Source organism: Hippocampus bargibanti, linkage group LG13 (assembly GCF_051943395.1).
Source record: "Hippocampus bargibanti isolate YZ-2025 linkage group LG13, ASM5194339v1, whole genome shotgun sequence".
Classification (NCBI taxonomy): domain Eukaryota; kingdom Metazoa; phylum Chordata; class Actinopteri; order Syngnathiformes; family Syngnathidae; genus Hippocampus; species Hippocampus bargibanti.
In genome coordinates this window covers 1,952,595-1,971,075 of record NC_142746.1, presented here as the reverse complement: position 1 = coordinate 1,971,075, position 18,481 = coordinate 1,952,595, and the positions used below count along the sequence as shown (strand labels likewise).

Below are 18,481 nucleotides of genomic sequence, written 5' to 3'. Positions count from 1 at the left end.
AGGTAGACGGAAGAGGCTGACTCACTTTAATGACGATGATTTCAGACACAATAAAAAGGATGCGTTCACTGTCGCTCAGAACTTTTGAGCGCCGTTGACCAAGGCGTCTCGCTCCGTCACGAGTTCGCCGTAGCGCTGCTGGAGTTCCCGCTCTCGTTCCATCTGACGTTTCACGTCCTCACGCAACGTCTGCAAGCACACGCAATACAAATAAAGTTGTTGTTTTTTTTCAAATTATGCGTGTGTGTGTGTGTGTGTTTGTATGACTGGTCTTGTGAGGACCACTAACTAATTTTATATTATATAATATAATTTTAATTTTATACCATGCGTAGTGAGGAAATGTTTTTCATTCTAAAGGCTTCTAGAGGGTTTATATATGCGTCTGTTAAAGTTTCAGAGAGGTCCTCACAAATTCACCCAAAATGATTTTTTTTGGTGTGTATTTTCATTTCACTTGGAAATACACACTTTTTACTCACTGTGTGTGTTTATTTGTGTGTGTTTAATACGAGGAAAAAGTTCATACCACAAAAAGTAAAACGATATTTTAACCAAATTCACTACAGGGGTGAGGACTTTAAATGTACCCATTCGGAAACATCACTCCTGCTGTTATTTCAGTTTCAAGTCCACTTTTTATTTCTTTGTTTTTTAACGAAGTTGAAATGGGAAATGGGGTGACATTTAGTCTTCAAATGTAACACTAATTCTTCTCTAAACTTAGCAACAGTGGCCCTCACAAAACCATTGAAACAGGAATGTGTGTGTGTGAGAGACCTCGAGCCTTCTGGGAATGGCCGTGTCTTCTTGTTTCTTTAGCTGACTGAAGGTCTCCAGCTCCGTGGCCGCTTGCTCCACCTAGTGGACAAAACCAACATTGCGGTTCCAAAGGGTTGATAGAAAATACATGAGTGAGTGACGTCGAGACTTGTTTTTTATTGCGGGCGGTGCCGATAAAGCGCTGGTCAGACCTTTGGCAATGTTTTTCTCTTTCACAAGGGGGCAGCATTTGCCTTTTCTCCTTGTTAGCGCTTCAGCTATTAATGCGCTATATAAATCAATATGTATTATTTGGGTGCCGATAAAGCCCTGGGCAGCACTTTTGCCTTTTGTCCATCAGCTGTTGTTAAAGCGCTATATTTTTTCTTTGCTTTGTGAGCTATCTTACTGGCTATCTAGCTCGTTCTCCAGCTGGCTACCCAGCTCGCTATCTACCTAGGTAGTTAGCTATCTAGCGAGCTATCTAACTGGCTTCCTAGCTAGCTAGCTATTAGCTATATAACTAGTGAGCTAGCTACCTATTAGTTATCTATTAGCAAGCTAGCAGCTCACCCACAGAAAAAACTGATCCTGTGACTGTAAAGCTAGCTATCTAACTGGCTTCCTCGCTAGCTATCTATTTGCTATCTAACTAGCAAGCTAGCTATCTATTAGTTATCTAATTAGCTAGCTAGCTGCTCACCCACAGAAAAACTGATCCTGTGACTAAAGTGACCTTGAGAGCTATCTGGCTGGCTAGCTAGCTATTTAGCTAGCTATCTTTTGTAAAGCCGCCCCCATTTAAAGCTCAGATAACTCCAGACCCATATAACTTAGGAATTAACACTAAGAGGAGCGTCTAAGGCATAAAAGTAAAATTCAGTGATACCTTACAAACACATACCTTACAAACTTAATTGGTTCCCAGAAAGTGTAAGGCGAAAAGTTTGTCTTTCGAACATGTATTTCCCATAGGAAACCATTAAAATGAGAATGATCCGTTCTCTTTTTCTGATGAAAGAAAATAGCATAAGGTTTCTTACGCTGCATTGAATGTTTATATCATCCTAAAACTATATTCTGTGGCTCCTGCAATTGGAGTGAAAATGACAAAAACCTTGGCATTGGAGTGGGTACATTTTTGCACATCGTCTGGCGGGGAAGGAGTTCATGGAATCACTAAAAATGGGTAACGGGGGAGTCAAATGCTGACCTGTTCCCAGAGTTCGTTGTGCTGCTTGAGGAGGCCGAGCGCACGAGACTGGAAGCCCCCCAGGAGGATCTTGAGCTTCTTCTCCAGTTTGGCCGCCTTGCGGGCTTCTGCTGTCATGTGACTGCGGTTCACCTGTTTCGGCACGCGCCAAACATCAGCATATAAATTTAACAGTCGTCATTGTTGAAAAAAAAATGGCAATTAGAGTCTTCTCCAAATGTGTATTTCTTAAAAAAAAAAAATCACCCCAAACTACTTTGCCTAGGACACAGGTGTCAAAGTCAAGGCGTGGGGGCCAAATCTGGGCCACCACCTCATTTTATTCGGCCCGCCAAAATCAATCAAGCATGTCAAGTGCCATGCTCATCAATCGAGCTAGCTAGCGATCGAGCTAGCTGGCAATGGATCTAACTAGAAACTGACCTACCTAGCGATCGATCTAGTTAGTGATGGAGTTAGCTAGCGATGGAGCTTGCTAGCTAACGAGCTAGCTCTTTCTATTCAGCTGTCTGGCTAATCCCTAAAGTCACTGGTTTCAAAGTTAAGGCCTGGGGGCCAAATCTGGCCTACCACATCATTTTATTCGGCCCAGGAAAGCAAATCAAGCATATCAAGTCCCATGCTCATCTATCGAGCTAGCTAGCGATGGAGCTAGCGATTAAGATAGCGAGCGATCGTGCTAACTAGCGATCGAGCTAGCTAGCAAGCTAAGTAGCAATCGACCTACCTGGCGATTGAGCTAGCTGGTGATCGAGCTAGCTATCAATCGAACTAGCTAGTGATCGTGCTAGCTAGCTCTCTTTCTATTCAGTTGTCTTGCTAATACTTTCCATCACGGTGTTAAAGTTAAGGCCCGGGGGCCAAATCTGGCCCACCACATCATTTTATTCGGCCCAGGAAAGCAATTCAAGCATGTCAAGTGCCATGCTCATCAATCAAGCTAGTGAGCAACCGATCTAACGAGAGATGGAGCTAGCTACCGATGGATGTAGTTAGTGATGGACCTAGCTAGCGATGGAGCTTGCTAGCTACCGAGCTAGCTCTTTCTATTCAGCTGTCTGGCTAATCCCTAACTTCACAGGTATCAAAGTTAAGGCCCGGGGGCCAAATCTGGCCGGCCACCTCATTTTAATTGGCCCGTTAAAGCAAGTCAAGCATGCCATGCTCATCTTTTGAGCTAGCTAGCGATTAAGATAGCGAGTGATCGTGCTAAGTAAGTAGCAATCGAGCTAGCTCGTGATCAAGCTAGCTATTGATCGTGTTAGTTAGCTCTCTATTCAGCTGTCTGGCTAATACGTTCCATCACTGATGTCAAAGTTAAGGCCAAATCTGGCCCACCACATCATTTTATTTGGCCCGGGAAAGCAAATCAAGCATGTCAAGTGCCACGCTCATCTATCGAGCTAGCTAGCGATGGCGCTAACTAGCGATGGAGCTAGCGATTAAGATAGTGAGCGTTCATGCTAACTAGCGAGCGAGCTAAGTAGCGATCGAGCTAGCTGGCGATCGAGCTAGCTAGCAACCGAGCGATGGAGCTAGCTAGGCTTTTGTTATTATTTTTGGGACGATATGTGTAAGGGATGAAACATTGTCATGGGTTCCCAAAATCAATAATAGCCCCCTAGAAGAAACCGGCCCGCCCCCAAAAATGATTGACACCTAGGTCGAGGAAGTAAAAACAAGCCCTTACTTCTAGTTTCTTCTCCACACTCTCAAGTCTTTCTTTCTTGGTGGCCAAGCTGGCTCGGGTGTACCTGTTCTGCCCCGGCAGGTACAAGACCTTCATCCATAAAATAATCAAATCAAATGTAATCAATCAAATCAACATGGCCGCACATTTCCCCGGCGAATACGACTGGGAAGGCGTGAGGGGGTACCTGTCCGTAGCATTCCTCCCAGACTTGGCAGTAGGCCTCCATGCTGAGGTCTCCGTGGCCCATGCCACCCTTCACCACCTCCATCTCGGACGCCAGGATGGCCTTGGCCTAATGAGTCAAAACGTGCACATGAACGCAACATGGATGTTCTTTTTCTTATTTCTCAGAATTGTTTTTTTAGCTATTCTTTTGAAATTTCCAGTTTAAAAAATATACCAATAATATTTTATGCCTTGAATGCACCACTTGACATCCTCTGCTTCCTTATCCAGTGATACCTTGGCTTACGAACTTAATTGGTTCCCAGACAGAGTGTGTAAGGCGAAAAGTGTGTATCCCAAAAATTAATTTCCCATGGGAAACCATTAAAATGAGAATAATCCGTTCCCAGGTCCCCATTAAACATAATTTTCTAAGCCTTAAAACTACAAAATATACCTCATTTTATGTACAGTGAGACCTCAACTTACAAACACCTCAACTTACAAACTTTTTGTCTTACAAACGTCAAATTTATGAAAATTAAACCTTATAATAAGCACTATTTTCATAATACACACCCACCACGGCTAGCAGAGTGATCTTCGGCGGAAGCACACGACCGAACAGCACCAACAGTCCTTATGGAAGGTGACTCTCCTTCCATAAGCCATCAATGACCATCAAAAAGGTAATTACAACTTTATTTTAGAGCAGTTTATTTCTTTAATTACAGTCCTCATGCAATTCCCTTTGACCTTCGACCTCCAACGCCATTCCATCAAGCCATAAATGACCATCACAAATGTAAATAAAGTGACTTTATGATACAATGCACTGTATTTACTTCATTACAATACAATAGCACATTTATTATACATAGAATAAGGTATGTTGTGTGTAGTTTTAAGGCTTATTTAGTTGAAAAGTATATTTTACGGAAACCCGGGAACGGATTATTCCCATTTTAATGGTCTCCTATGGGAATTTTTTTTTTAGATAAACACTTTTCGCTTTACACACTCTGTCTGGGAACAAATTAAGTTCGTAAGTTGAGGTCTCACTGTATAATAAATGTGCTATGGTATTATAATTAAAGAAATAAACTGTACGGTATAATAACGTTGTTTTATTTACCTTTGTGATGGCCGTTGATGGCTTGATGGAATGGAGTGGCTGGTTTCATCAGCATTAAACACTTAATGAGGAACGTAGCCTTCTTCTTTCACCACCTTGAGGAATGATGCCTTGTAGGTGCGTTCTCTGCGATAATTTTACCTAGTTCCTCATCAATTGTGTTCTGTTTAGCTGGATTGATAGCTTTTTGCATCAAGTGTACAGATGGCTTGTGCCATTTTCCCACTCTCTCTGTCGTCTGCTTGTCTCTTTAATGTTTAAACCACCTCCCCTCACTGCTGCGTTTTTGACCAATCATATGGCTTTAACCGAAAACTGGGCGCGGGGAACAGAGGACAAAAAACTGTCGGCAACCATTTTCTTTTTTGGAGAATGGCTTCACTCTGTCTGTAAACTACCCCCCCCCCCCACTGCTGCGTTCTTGACCAATCACATTTAACCGACGACTGGGTGCGGGGAATAGAGGACCAAAACAAGCCGGCTGCCACCATTCTCTGGTTAGGAGAACGGGCTCGTTTGCGAACGACACATCACTCATTGTGGCAGCTCCGAAAAATTGTACGTATGCCAAGGTAAAATTTTCATAAATTTAACGCGCAGTCAAACTTCGGTTTTTGAGCGTCTCAGTTCTCATTCAATTCGTTTTTGATTAAAAAAAAAAAAAAGAGTTTTTTTTTAATGCCTTGGTTTACAACCAAAAATGGGTTCTCTACCAGACGCACATGAACGTACCACTCGATTTCTTTCGCTTCCTTATACAATCAAACTTCAGTTTTCGAACATCTCTGTTCTTATCCAATTTTGTTTTCAACCAAAAATGTCAGGTTTTTCATGCCTTGGGTGTACAACCAAAAATGGGTTATCGACCTAACTGAGTGCACCTGAATGCACCACTGGACACCCCTCCGCTTGCTAAAACGTCACTTCCTTGTGTCGCGTCTGATTGTGACAGACGCATTCATGTTGTCGAATAAAGTTTTTTTAAACTAAGAACCAGGCTGATCTTTCCGCAACTTGGATGTTATCCTTGTGTAGCGTTCAATTGTGAGACAATGTGGATGTGTATTGTTCAATGTTGATTGAAAAAAGCAGACATTGATTACATTGATTGATACCTGATTGATTGATGGGAAATTTTTTGGTTTTTGAACAGGTTTCTGGAACCGGATTATGGTCGAAAACCAATGCTTGACTTCTTGTTTTTTTAACGTTTTCGAAAGGTGCTTATAAAGCAATTTTTTTAAGCAATTTATTATTAGTATATTATTATTATTATACTCGCCAATCAGAAGCCTGCTTCGGACTACACACTGACTCAAAAGTGTACTTCAGAGTTTTGAAAGCCGCTGAGAAAGCGGAGTCCTCGTAGTTTTAAGCAGGCTACACAACGCAAACGTTGCAGTGTGCGCCATGACGCTAAGCGACAGCTGGAGCAAAATCTTCAGCAAGGTATATTTACCATAAATTAGGCAAGGTTGCATTTGTGGTTGGTACTGCCTTAATTAAAAAAAAAAAAAAAAAAACTTTACATTTTTTTTTGGGCGATTAGACGTCTTTATGTGTTTTAAGGTGTGAAAAATCGGGCAGGCAACTTAATGGCAACTTTTCAGAGTTGTCTGCCCGGGTGTCCACTAACTTTTTGTCATGAGTTTCAGACACTGTATTAGCATTAGCAATAGTATTAGTTTATATTATTGTATTAGTATCAGTATTATTTTGATCATGATTATGATGATGACTATGATGATGATTATTATTAAAAATGGACGCTTGACCGACCCAATCCAGCCTCACTCTTTTTCCGTTTGCAGATTTAACCATTGTGGTCGGTCACGAGAGGCGCCACACCTTGTCCATGTCCTCGGTAGAGACGGTGCTGTAGGCGTGTCCGTCCAGGTAGGCGATGTGCAGGGCGTTGTTGGACGCAGACGCGGGTCCTCGGGCCTTGGCGCGCTGCTGCTGGCCGCCGGCCGCCGGATGGTGAAGGCAGTCGTAGTGCATCATGGTGATCATCTCCTGCTTGATCAGCTCCTCGGCCACCTGGAGGTCGTTCAGCTCCATGGAGGCCGGCCGCAGCACCGACTCGTTCACCTGATGGCATCAACGCACGTGCTCATTCGGATGGCGTGCGTGCGGTGCTAATGTGCTAGCGTGCGCTACCTCGGTGGGTCTGGGCAGCTTGCGCTGGACGGCGGCGTGTCGCAGCTTCAGCTCCTTCTCCCTCTCCGCATCGCGTTGGGCCTGACGAGCACACGTCGACAAACTCAGCGGCGACATTTTGGTCTGCGACGTCCATTTTGAAGCATCCGAAACGTCAAGTGATATCAAACCTGCTTGCGGGCTTGCACGTCGGCGGCGTCCTCCACGTAGCCGACCTCCATCTCAGTCTCTTCCAGTTCTTTCTCGGCATTTTCAGGCAGGACAATCTCAAAGTCGTTTTTGGGCACGGGAAGTGACATCAGGCCTTGCCTCAGTTGCTGAAGACTTTCGCGGTGCTGAAGCGGAAGCCACAAAAAGTCACGCCGAAGCATTTTACTTCAAAAACAATACATTTTTAAATACAAAATTTGGAGTTTATGTGAATTTTAGTTACTCAGATTTTATTTTAAAAAAAACGACTTTTTAAAACACTGGTTTCAAAGTCAAAGCCCGGGGGCCAAATCTGGCCCGCCACATCATTTTATTTAGCCCGTGAAAGCAAATGAAATTTGTGAAATTCCATGCTCATCTATTGAGCTAGCGAACGAGCGAGCTAGCTAGTTCTCTTTCTAGTCAGTTAGCTGGATAACCCCATATATCACGGGTGTCAAAGTTAAGGCCCGGGGGCGAAATCTGGCCCGCCACATCATTTTATTCGGCCCGTGAAAGCGAATCAAATTTGTGAAATCCCATGCTCATCTATCAAGCTAGCAAGCAAGAAACCGAGCTAGCTACTCCTCTTTCTATTCAGCAAGATGGCTAATCCCTTATAGCACGGGTGTCAAAGTTAAGGCCCAGGGTCCAAATCTGTCCCCCAACATCATTTAGTCGGCCCGCGAAAGCAAATAAATGTTGCGAAATTCCATGCTCATCTATTGAGCTAGCAAACGAGTGACCAAGCTAGCTATTTCTCTTTCTCTTCAGCTAGCTGGATAACCCCATATATCACGGGTGTCAAAGTTAAGGCCTGGGGGCCAAATCTGGCCCGCCACATAATCTTATTCGGCCTGCGAAAGCAAATCAAATTTAGTGTAAAAAAAAAAAAAAAAAAAAAAAAAAAAAAAAAAAAAAAAAAAAAAAAAAAAAAAATCAACTGAATTTTTCCCGCCCCTTCAAAACAGGTTTTGAAAATACATTTTAAAAAAAGTCTTCATAAGGTCTATAAATAAATAAATATTGGAAAATAATCTAGGTTCAATATTTAAAAAAATATGTATTTCTTCAATGAAAATTAAAAATTTTCATTGGGAAAAAAAAAAACAACTTAAAATCCTAAAACAACAACCCGTTCTTTACGACCACTGACCAGATGCTGAGCGTAGGACGGGTCAGCCAGCTGCTCCTCGCTGTTGATGTTCAGCTTGTCCCTCAGTGGTGTGCGCGCCGGTGTCAAACCGGGCGTCGTCGCCCCGCGCGGCGTCAATGCCTCACCCGCTTGCGGGGTCATGCCCTCCGACCCTTGGCCCTGGCCAGGAGTTCTGCGGCGGATGACGCAAGCAAGGTTAATTTTTGGAGATACGGCGGTTGGGGGTGGGGTGCCGGTTACCTGAAAGGGGTGGTGAGCACGGTGTTGGGGGTTTGCACCTGCTGCCGCTGGGGCGTCACGCCGCTGAAGTCGCTCTCGTGCAGTGGCGTATTCAGGCCACCCTTCAGCGGGGTGTCGATGTTGGTCAGCGCCATCAGATTCTGAGCCTCCTGAAAAGGGGGTCGGGTTGGAGAAAATACAAATCTTGACAGATGACTCAAAGGTACTTTCATGTTTGAACAGTGGTGGAGCGTCAGGGCCTGCAAGGCCTTCTCTGCTGGACTAAAAATATCTGAATCACAGACAGATGTGAATATTTTGCCCATGAATTTTTATTAAATATCTATTTGCTATCTATTAGCTGTCTAACTAGCTAGCTATCTATTAGTTATCTATTAGCTCGCTATATGTCTGTGTAAGCTCGCAGTCGTACAGGAGTGGTCCATCGATGAGGTTTCTTCAGCCGTCATCTGTACTGCTTTGAAGGTGTCGGATGGTTCGCTTCTTATCCAAGATGCTTCGTCAGCGAACTAAAGTCTTGCCGGTAGTTTTGGCCCTATATATATCCCTACTGTCCAGATGTGGCGGTGCGAGACTCTGCTATGATTGGTCCCTGCTCTCAGGTTGGGGGAGCAGAGGACTACTCCCTGCGGCTACACTGATTACTTCTATTGTCGTGACTGATTACTTTTATTGTCCTGCCTATGTATGGGGTCTACGACAGGCCTGATTGCCCCATTTGATCTGGTATCACCTCCTCAGCATAACTAAGCCTATGTTGCCTAAGAAGTCAGTTGTAGGGACGATCCAAATTGATTTAGTGAAGGGTTTTGCTGTTTTATGAAAATAGCTTCTTTTCCTCCCGTTTCAAACCATCTATGTTCTTTCGCTAAGATTTTAACCTCATTGTCGTCAAATGAATGGTTGCTAGCTTTTAGGTGCATATGTACTGCAGATTGAGGCCCACTAGTATTATCCCAGCGGTGTTGATAAAGTTTTTTTTTTTGAGAATTTGTTTAGTCTCCCCAATGTTTTGCTCTTTACAATTTTTGTTATTACAATGTATTGAATAAACTACATTACTTTGTTTTTCATTTGGCAGCCGACCAACCAGCAAAAGATTTTAGTTCGCTGACAAAGCCTCTGGGATAAGAATCGTCCGACACCTTCAAAGAAGTACAGATGACGGCTGATGAAACCTTCTCATCGATATTAGCTAGTTAGCTAACTTGATCTATTTGAGTTATTCCCCGTTGAACGGGGTCACCGTTGCTGGCTACCTAGCTGGCTATCTACTTGCTATCAATTAGCTATCGATTAGCTGTCTGACTGGCTAGCTATTAGTTATCTATTAGCTCGCTAGCTAACTTGATCTATTTGAGTTATTCCCGGTTGAGTGAACGCTGGCGCATGTGGCTGCCGCTGCTCACCCAAAGAAAAACTGATCCTGTGACTGTCAAGTGACCTTTAGAGTTTTGAAAGGCACTGATAAATGAAATGTATTATGATTATTATGATTCCAAATTGTCTTTGAGCTTTCTTTTCCCCTGTTGGGCTGCTTCCAGACGTGTCTCTTTCTATTTAAGCATTGAACCAATCACATTTCAGCCATTATTTGTTACCAGGGTCAGAAATCGACCCGGACGCCTTCACAATCGGTTCTGCAGGCCCTGTAGCATCAAGTAAGTGTCAATCAAACTGTTCCTATAACCAATCAGATTTGGAGTTAGTGACGCCAAGGCCTCCTCGCAGGTGTTATTTCCCGGCTAACGCTACCCTCCAGTGGATTTGTAGTGAATCGCACCAGATTCGTTTATACGAGTCTCAGTCGCAGCTGTAGCTGCAGTCAAGGTTGTATCGTCCAAAAATAGTATATATAAAATAGGGTTGGATTGATTCACAAATAGCACGACTGAAGGCCTAGCTGTCAAATCAGCCACTGGGTTTGAAGGTATACCTGCCAACTTCCGAAACCAGAAAAGCCAAAAAAGCCAAACTATTTGTACATTTCAGCTACTGAAAATTAGGCTAATGTTGATCAGTGTCAAAGAAAAACAGTGATACATCGGCTTACGAACTTAATTGGTTCCCAGAAAGTGTGTGTAAGGCGAAAAGTTTGTCTTCCAAACATTTATTTCCCATAAGAAACCATTAAAATGATCATAATCAGTTCCCAGGTCCCGATAAAACACAATTTTCTACGAAATAAGTCTTAAAATATACACAAAATATACCTTATTTTATGTATAAATGTGCTACTGGATTGTCATGAAAGAAATAAACTGTACTGTATAATCAAGTCATTTTAATGACCTTTCTGATGATCGTTGATGTAGTTGCCTCTTGATCCACTTGGTCTTTTTTGCTCACATAATCGCAAAAGTACTCCACTCGATAACAAACCACGTCTGCACTCAAAGAAAGGGGTGACGAAAACTAGTCCGCCAGCCATCATGGTGCTGTTCGACTGTGTGGTTTGGTGTTCATCCACCAAAAACTAGTCTGCCAGCCAAGACTATATTTAATGTGAATTTAATGTTCGTAAGGTGAAAAGTTGGTGAGCTAAAGCGTTCGTAAACTGAGGTATTGCTGTATTTACTATTTTGATGATTTTTTTACTGATTGTTTTTATTGGAAAACGTCATTTTCATTCATAAACCGTAACCCGGAATGCAATCGTGAAAACCGTACTCGTGACAGCAAAACCGCAGTCGTTGGCAGGATGGATGCAAATTGGTGTTTCAGGCTCGGCCAGCTTTTCAAAATCAAATTGGATGCCAGGGTTCTGCTTTTGGGGGGCATCAAATGATAATTTGGGCTCCCAAGCGGAGTTTTGTGTTGAAGCGAGCTGACCTGCATGATCCTGTCCTGAGCGGCGGGTGTGCGCGGCGTACGCATGGCGCCGCTCATGTTGTTGGTGACGCTGTACTCGGAGAGCAGCGCCGAAGAGGCGCAGTTGGCGCTCTCGCTCTCCTCGGCCGCCTGGCGGGCCACCTCGCTGGCCACGCCCATTTTCACCACCTCCTCCAGTTCGGCGTCGCTGATCTGTCGAAAAGGGAGGAGGGCCGCAATGTCAGCGGGCGGGCGGTCGGCCCGGAAACGGCAACGGCCCGGCGAGAGCCGCGTCGTTACCTGCGGCGCCGGCAGGACCAGTTTGGAGCGCTTTTTGGTGAACTCGGCGACGCCGCTGGTCTGCAAGATGGCGGAGGGCAGGTCGCTCTCCTTCTTCTTCTTGATCTTCTGCTTGTCTTTCTTGCGGTCGCGGTCCTCGCGTTCGCTGAAACCACAAACGCGTGTCATGGCGTCCTCGGGTCGCTCACGCTAACGCGGGAAACTCACTTGCGCAGCTCGCCATCCAAGTGCTGCTGCCGGAGACGCTTGAAGTTGGGCGCCAGGGGGTCATAAATCTCCATGCTGGTGTCGTAGAAGCCCTGCAAGCAGACAAAATGGCCGCCGAACTTAATGGCTGGAATTTCAAGGTGGACCGTCAAAGAAGTTCAACTTACAGCGGCGGGTTTCTTTTCAAAGGGGATCTCGGCGTTGTAGTCCACGCCTCGCTTCTTCTTCCTCTTTTTCCCGATATGGATGCCCGCCGCCCTAAGCTCTCGGCGCTTCTGCAGCGCCGCCAAACGCCTGCAAACGGCGAATTCAGCGCGGTTAATATCCGCAACTCCATCGGACGGGAAGAAGAAAATACGACCTTGCTTCCTCCAGCTGCTTCTCTCGGGCCTTCCGCTTGGCCTTCTTGCCCTGCGTGTTGGCCAGTCGAGCTCGGGCCTCAGATAGCATCTCCAGTTCGTCTGGAAACAGTAGCGCATGGTAACATTTAGTCGGATTTTCTCAGATCAAAAGTGGATCTCTGTACAGTATATTTATTTTCATGACAATACAATAGCACATTTATTATACAGAAAATAAGGTGTATTGTGTATAGTTTTAAAGGACAACCGACGTCTCCGGACAAGTTGTGTCCATAATTTGTAAAATGGCTTCAAATGACTTCTACTGGGCGTATTTTAACAAGATTCCTCCGCATATAGCTATATTTTACGTTTTAAGACTCGCTCTGAACATTCAGGAAGTCTTGTTTTTGAGTTGGTGACGAGTCCTCACGTGACGTCAGAAAAGGACCGCCTCCTGACCGTAAAAAGACACATTGTAGCGTCTTTCCATCACGTCAATGTATTTTGCTGTACTGTTTTTTTTAAACCCTTGTGTTCCATCCAAAAGCCGCCAGCAGAGGGAGTCCAAGATCCATTGAATGAATTAATCAGCCTGTGGAAACGGGCTGATCTGGGCGGCCATTTTCTTGCCTCTTTTTGGGTGAGACATTCCCCCCCATCCCCCGCCCATTTGCCTCAAAATGACACGGAATAAATTCTTTAATCGATTGCAAACATGTATGCTTTCCTCTTCAGAACTATTTGAATCATATTCATAACTGGATGTGTAACAAGAAAGCATATTATCCGAATCTGAAGCTATTGTTTTGATTCTCCAGCAATGCAAGACGTCTTGGCGTGACGTCAAGAACTGGGGGCGGGACTTTCTGAAAATGCCCAATTCGCAGCTCAATTTTTAGCAGATTTTGGACACTTTAAGTCATTTTTTTATTGGTTTTGCATTTGAATAAAAATATCATACTGCGTGTTTTGGGTATTTTAGATGCTATAAAACGTTTTCCTGATGTCAGTTAAAAAACAAAAAAGTGACGTCGGTTGCCATGTAAGGCTTATTTCGTAGAAAATTATGTTTTATGGGGAACCGGGAACGAATTATTCTCATTTTGATGGTTTTAATGATCACATTTTGATGTGAAATAAACGTTTGGACTACAGCTGAGGGTTTGCTTTCAACATTTAGCTTGTAGTCGACATGCACATTCCACGATGATCCACTGGTGGAAAGACGCTTTGATCCTCTCCTCTTTCATCTAGAACTGCTTTATGTAACAAAGAGGGTATAGAACGTGCTTAAGATGGAATGACTCTGTGTCTTTGTGTTGTCAGATTATTTGTTATGTAGTTTTTTTTTTTGTTCTTTTGACTTCAAGACGGCGCCGCGAGACTGGCTGCCTTTCCAGCAGCTCATGTATTTTGTTTTTCTACTTTCATCAGTTTTCCGCTGTGAAATGTAAATTTCTCCACTGCGACACTAATAAAGGCAAATCCAATCCAATACAAAGGTCAATAAAACGACTTTATTATACAATAGTTTATTTCTTTAACTACAATACCATTGCACATTTATTATACAGTAAAGTCTCGTTATATCGATATTCTCGGGAGTCCGAAAAAATATCGATATAACCGGGACTATCGATATATCCGACCCTGCGCGCATGTAATTTTCTCCTTGCGTTCATAGAAATAGTATCGTAATAAGCGGTACTATCGATATAACCGATATCGATATAACGAGACTTTACTGTACATAAAATAAGGTATATTTTCTGTAGTGTTAAGGTTTATTTCGTAGAAAATTATGTTTTTGGGGGAACTGGGAACAGATTATTCTCATTTTAAAGGTTTCTTATGTGAAATAAATGTTTGGAATACGAACTTTTCGCCTCACACACACTTTCTGGGAACCAATTTAGTTCATAAACTGAGGTATCACTGTGTTGTATTTCAACACAGAATGTTAACACAAAATGTTTAGAATTATTATTAGGAAGCTTTGGATCACTGATTAGCAATAAACATGTATTTATTATTATGATGATTGTGTGCCGATGGTCCCTCGAAGCTGCGCGCGTGCGCAATCGCGCACATACTCAGCGCACAAGAACATCTATGCTCAGACACATGAAAAATTAGAGGGAACATTTCCGATGACCATTTTGTGTTTGAGAACCCTTTTCCTGAGCATCTTCATCTTTATTAAATTCAAAGAGTCACTTGTTCTGTAGCCACAAAGGGACATAAGCCAGTGGCTTCTTGTACCGGTCCCACGCCTGGATAAATGCAGAGGCTTGTGTCAGGAATGGGATCCGTTTTCTAGGGCAAAAAACACCTTACTATACAAGGTAGTTTTTTTCACTAATAACGCCTTACTATACATTGTCTTTTTTTTCGGCTAAAAATGCCTTACTATACATGGTCTTTTTTTGGGCTGAAAATGCCTTACTATACATCAGGGGTCTCCAAAGTCGGTCCTCGAGGGCCGCTGTCCTGCTTTCTTGTTACACATCCAGTTTTGAATATGATTCAAATCGTTCTGATAATCAGGACCATTTTGATGCTGCTTCGGAGCTTGAGTTGATCATTTGAATTAGGTGTGTTGCTACTGGGAGTGCTGGAAAATAGGCAGGACAGCCGCCCTCGAGGACCGACTTTGGAGACCCCTGCTATACATGGTCATTTTTTTTTCAGCTAAAAATACCTTACTATACATGGTCGTTTTTTTCGGGCTAAAAACGCCTTACTATACAAGGTTGTTTTTTTTTCACTAAAAATGCCTTACAATACATAGCCGTTTTTTTCACGCTAAAAATGCTTTAAAGGACAACCGACGTCACTTTTTTGTTTCTTAACTGACATCAGAAAAACGTTTTATAGCATCTAAAATACCCAAAACACGCAATATGATATTTTTATTCAAATGCAAAACACCAATAAAAATGACTTAAAGTGCAAAAAATTGAGCTGCGAATTGGGCATTTTCAGAAAGTCCCGCCCCCAGTTCGTGACGTCACGCAAAGACGTCTTGCATTGCTGGAGAATCAAAACAATGGCTTCAGATTCGGAAAATATGCTTTCTTGTTACACATCCAGTTTTGAATATGATTCAAATAGTTCTGAAGAGGAAAGCATACATGTTTCCAATTGATTAAAGAAGTCCTCCCGTGTCATTTTGAGGCATCTGGACTGCAATGTAGCGTCCCAGAAAAGAGGCAGAAAATGGCGACCAAGCTCCCTGTGAGGAATGAATGAGCCCGTTTCCACAGGCTGATAAATTCCTTCCATGGAGCTTGGACGCCTTCTTCTGGCGGCTTTTGGGTGCAACATGAGGTTTTCAGACCAAACAAGCAAAGCAAAATGCATTTACGTGATGGAAGGACTGCTACAATGTGTCCTTTTTTTCGATCAGGGGCGTTCCTTCAGTGACGTCACGTACGGACACGTCACCAACTCAAAAACAAGATTTCCTGAATATTCAGCGCGAGTCTTATAGCGTTAAATATAGCTAGATGCGGTGGAATCTTTGTAAAGTACGCTCAGTAGAAGTCATTTTACAAATTATGGACACAACTTGTCCGGAGACGTCGGTTGTCCTTTAATATACATGGTCATTTTTTCATCAAATGGTGAGTATAGTTTAGCTTTTTTGAATGTTGCTGTGCCAATGACCATTTTGTGTTTGAGAGCCTTTTACTGAGCGAGTTGCTTGTTCTGTAGCCACAAAGGGACACAAGTCTTCTTGTGCCGGTGCCAAGCCCGGATAAATACAGAGGGTTGTGTCAGGAAGGGATTCCGACGTTAAAGCTTGGCCAAAACAAACATGCCAATCAAACCTCTGAAGATTAGCTATATAGCTAGCTTGCTATTCGCTAGGTATTAGCTATCTATTCGCTAGCTATTCGTCAGCCCCATGTCGCCTCAACGCCCAGCGCCATTATTACGATTAGAGGCGCAGTTAGGAACAGCTATTATAACAGAAATTAATTTTGGGGATACATTAATTTGGGATGTTATTGATTTCGCCTTACACACTCTGTCTGTCTGGGAAGCAATTAAGTTTGTAAGCCAAGGTATCACTGTATAGTCACAGGGACCTCGGTTGCTAGGGGTACCTTCATCCATGTCCACGGGGTCAGGCCGGGCCGGTTTGGTCTCGGGATTGGGGTCGATCTCTCCTGGCTTCAACTTCCTGGGATCCTCTCCTACTTCCTCTTCGTTGTCTCGCTGAGCCGCTTTATCGCTAAAATGACACACAGATGCAACCGCGTGAGGGCGAGGCGCGGCGGAGTCGAGCGGCGAGACGGCGGGCGGGCGGGCGTACAGCAGATATTCATAATGCTCCAGACACTGGGCAGCGGTGCGGCCGATGATGGGTGCGATGGTTCTCCACTGGGTTGGCATCAGCTTGGCCAGGTGGAGCAGCTTCTCCTCCTCCTCTCTGGACCACTCGGTTTTCTTAATGCTGGGGTCCAGCCATTCGTACCTGAGGCCAGAGCAGTCACTTGAAAATGCAGCCATTTAAAGCCGGCGGGGACTCCTTATGTGGGCTCATAAAAAAAATGGGGAAAAAAATCATCCATTTAAAAGACAAACTCACCATCGGGCTTTGCACTGCTTGGCCGACTTGCGGTGGAGCAAAGAGGCGATACGGGACCACTGATTTTTCCCATATTTCATCACCGCAGCCTTGAGGATTTCATCCTAGAATTGGCAGATGTGTGCATCATTGACATTTGGGTCAAATTGGAGTTCAAATAAATACCGTGATACCTCAGCTAACGAACGCTTTAGCTCAGAAACTATTTCGCCTTACGCACATTAAATTTGTGAGAATATAATCTTAGCATACAAACTAGTTTTGGCGGATGAACCAAGCCACACAGCGCCACGGTGGCTGGCGGACTAGACCCTACCACAGGCTACTGTTAAGCCTAAAAAGACATTAAAATTTACGGTCGCGCAGAAGAAGATCATAGAAAAACAAGAACGAAGTGCTCGTTTGTGTGACTTAGTGTCCCAGTACCAGTATGCTAAGTCAACCATTGCTACGTGTGGCTAAGGGTGTTTCTGTGTTGTCTAAGCATTGGTCTCAGGCAATAGAAGAGATTGAAAAACCTTCTGTTGATTTGGATTAACGAAAAAAAGCGAGCAGGGGACAGTGAGTGAGGGTATTATCGCCAAGAAAGTAGAGCAACTTCACTCGGATATCATCAAGTGGCAACTACATCAACGACCATCACAAAGGTCAATAAAACGACTTGATGATACAGTACAGTTCATTTCTTTAATTACAATACAAGCACATTCATTATACATAAAATAAGGTATATTTTGTGTAGTTTTAAGGCTTATATAGTAGAAAGTTATGTTTTATGGGGACCTGGGAACGGATTATTCTCATTTTAATGGTTTCTTATGGGAAATAAATGTTTGGCAGACAAAACTTTCGCCTTACACACACTTTCTGGGAACCAATTAATCTCGCAAACTGAGATATCACTGTCCAATTGTCTACTTGTTCTCGTGGACAGTAAGTAGATTTTGGAATCATTCATGGAGCTGGGTTATGCTCCACCAACTTCATCTCGTGACGTTGGTTGACGAATTCACAATGAGTATTGTATATTCTCTTCCAGCGGACATAAAAAAGAATAGCGCCTTCCGAGGCATTTCTCTCCTTGACAGCGTAGCTAGCTGCTAGCTACGTGCTGCTATACAGGAACATCGTATTATTTATTGAGAGCCAGCGGGATTAGCACGAGGCTAACCCCGCTAGCCGTGTACCTCCGCGTACCTCCGTATTGCGCCAAACGCCTCCTTTGATCATGATTCGCGGCATCTTGGCGTCTGGGTTGTTTTCTTTCTTTCTTCTACCAGGAAAAAAAACAAGTAAGAAAGCAAAACAAAAAACAAACTGGCCGCAAGACGATTTAAGCGCTCGCCGCGACAAACACGAAATATGTGGTGGCTCTTCTTCGATTTTCAAGGAGTAAAATGGTAAGACGCCTTACTGTACGTTGCCGCGCCCAGTGGTGGAATGGGAAACTACACGGAAGCAGTTAAATGTAGTCGGTGGGCAATTTTAATATAATAATAATATTAATAA

The 18,481-nt window shown here is 43.6% G+C and overlaps 1 protein-coding gene across 1 annotated transcript; it reads right to left on the bottom strand.

The window, feature by feature from the left end:
- Positions 1-3: 3 nt before the first annotated feature.
- cdc5l (cell division cycle 5 like) lies at positions 4-18,344 on the bottom strand. Its single transcript, XM_089012842.1, has 19 exons — positions 18,170-18,344; positions 16,973-17,076; positions 16,697-16,858; positions 16,488-16,615; positions 12,393-12,492; positions 12,199-12,325; positions 12,032-12,123; positions 11,825-11,969; positions 11,546-11,737; positions 8,714-8,862; positions 8,474-8,645; positions 7,299-7,463; positions 7,129-7,209; positions 6,817-7,059; positions 3,853-3,960; positions 3,666-3,755; positions 1,976-2,107; positions 781-861; positions 4-189 (listed from the first exon to the last, which is right to left on the bottom strand). The coding sequence occupies exons 1-19, from the start codon at positions 18,212-18,214 to the stop codon at positions 76-78; spliced, it is 2,430 nt and encodes an 809-aa protein (XP_088868968.1). The 5' UTR covers positions 18,215-18,344; the 3' UTR covers positions 4-75.
- Positions 18,345-18,481: the final 137 nt, after the last annotated feature.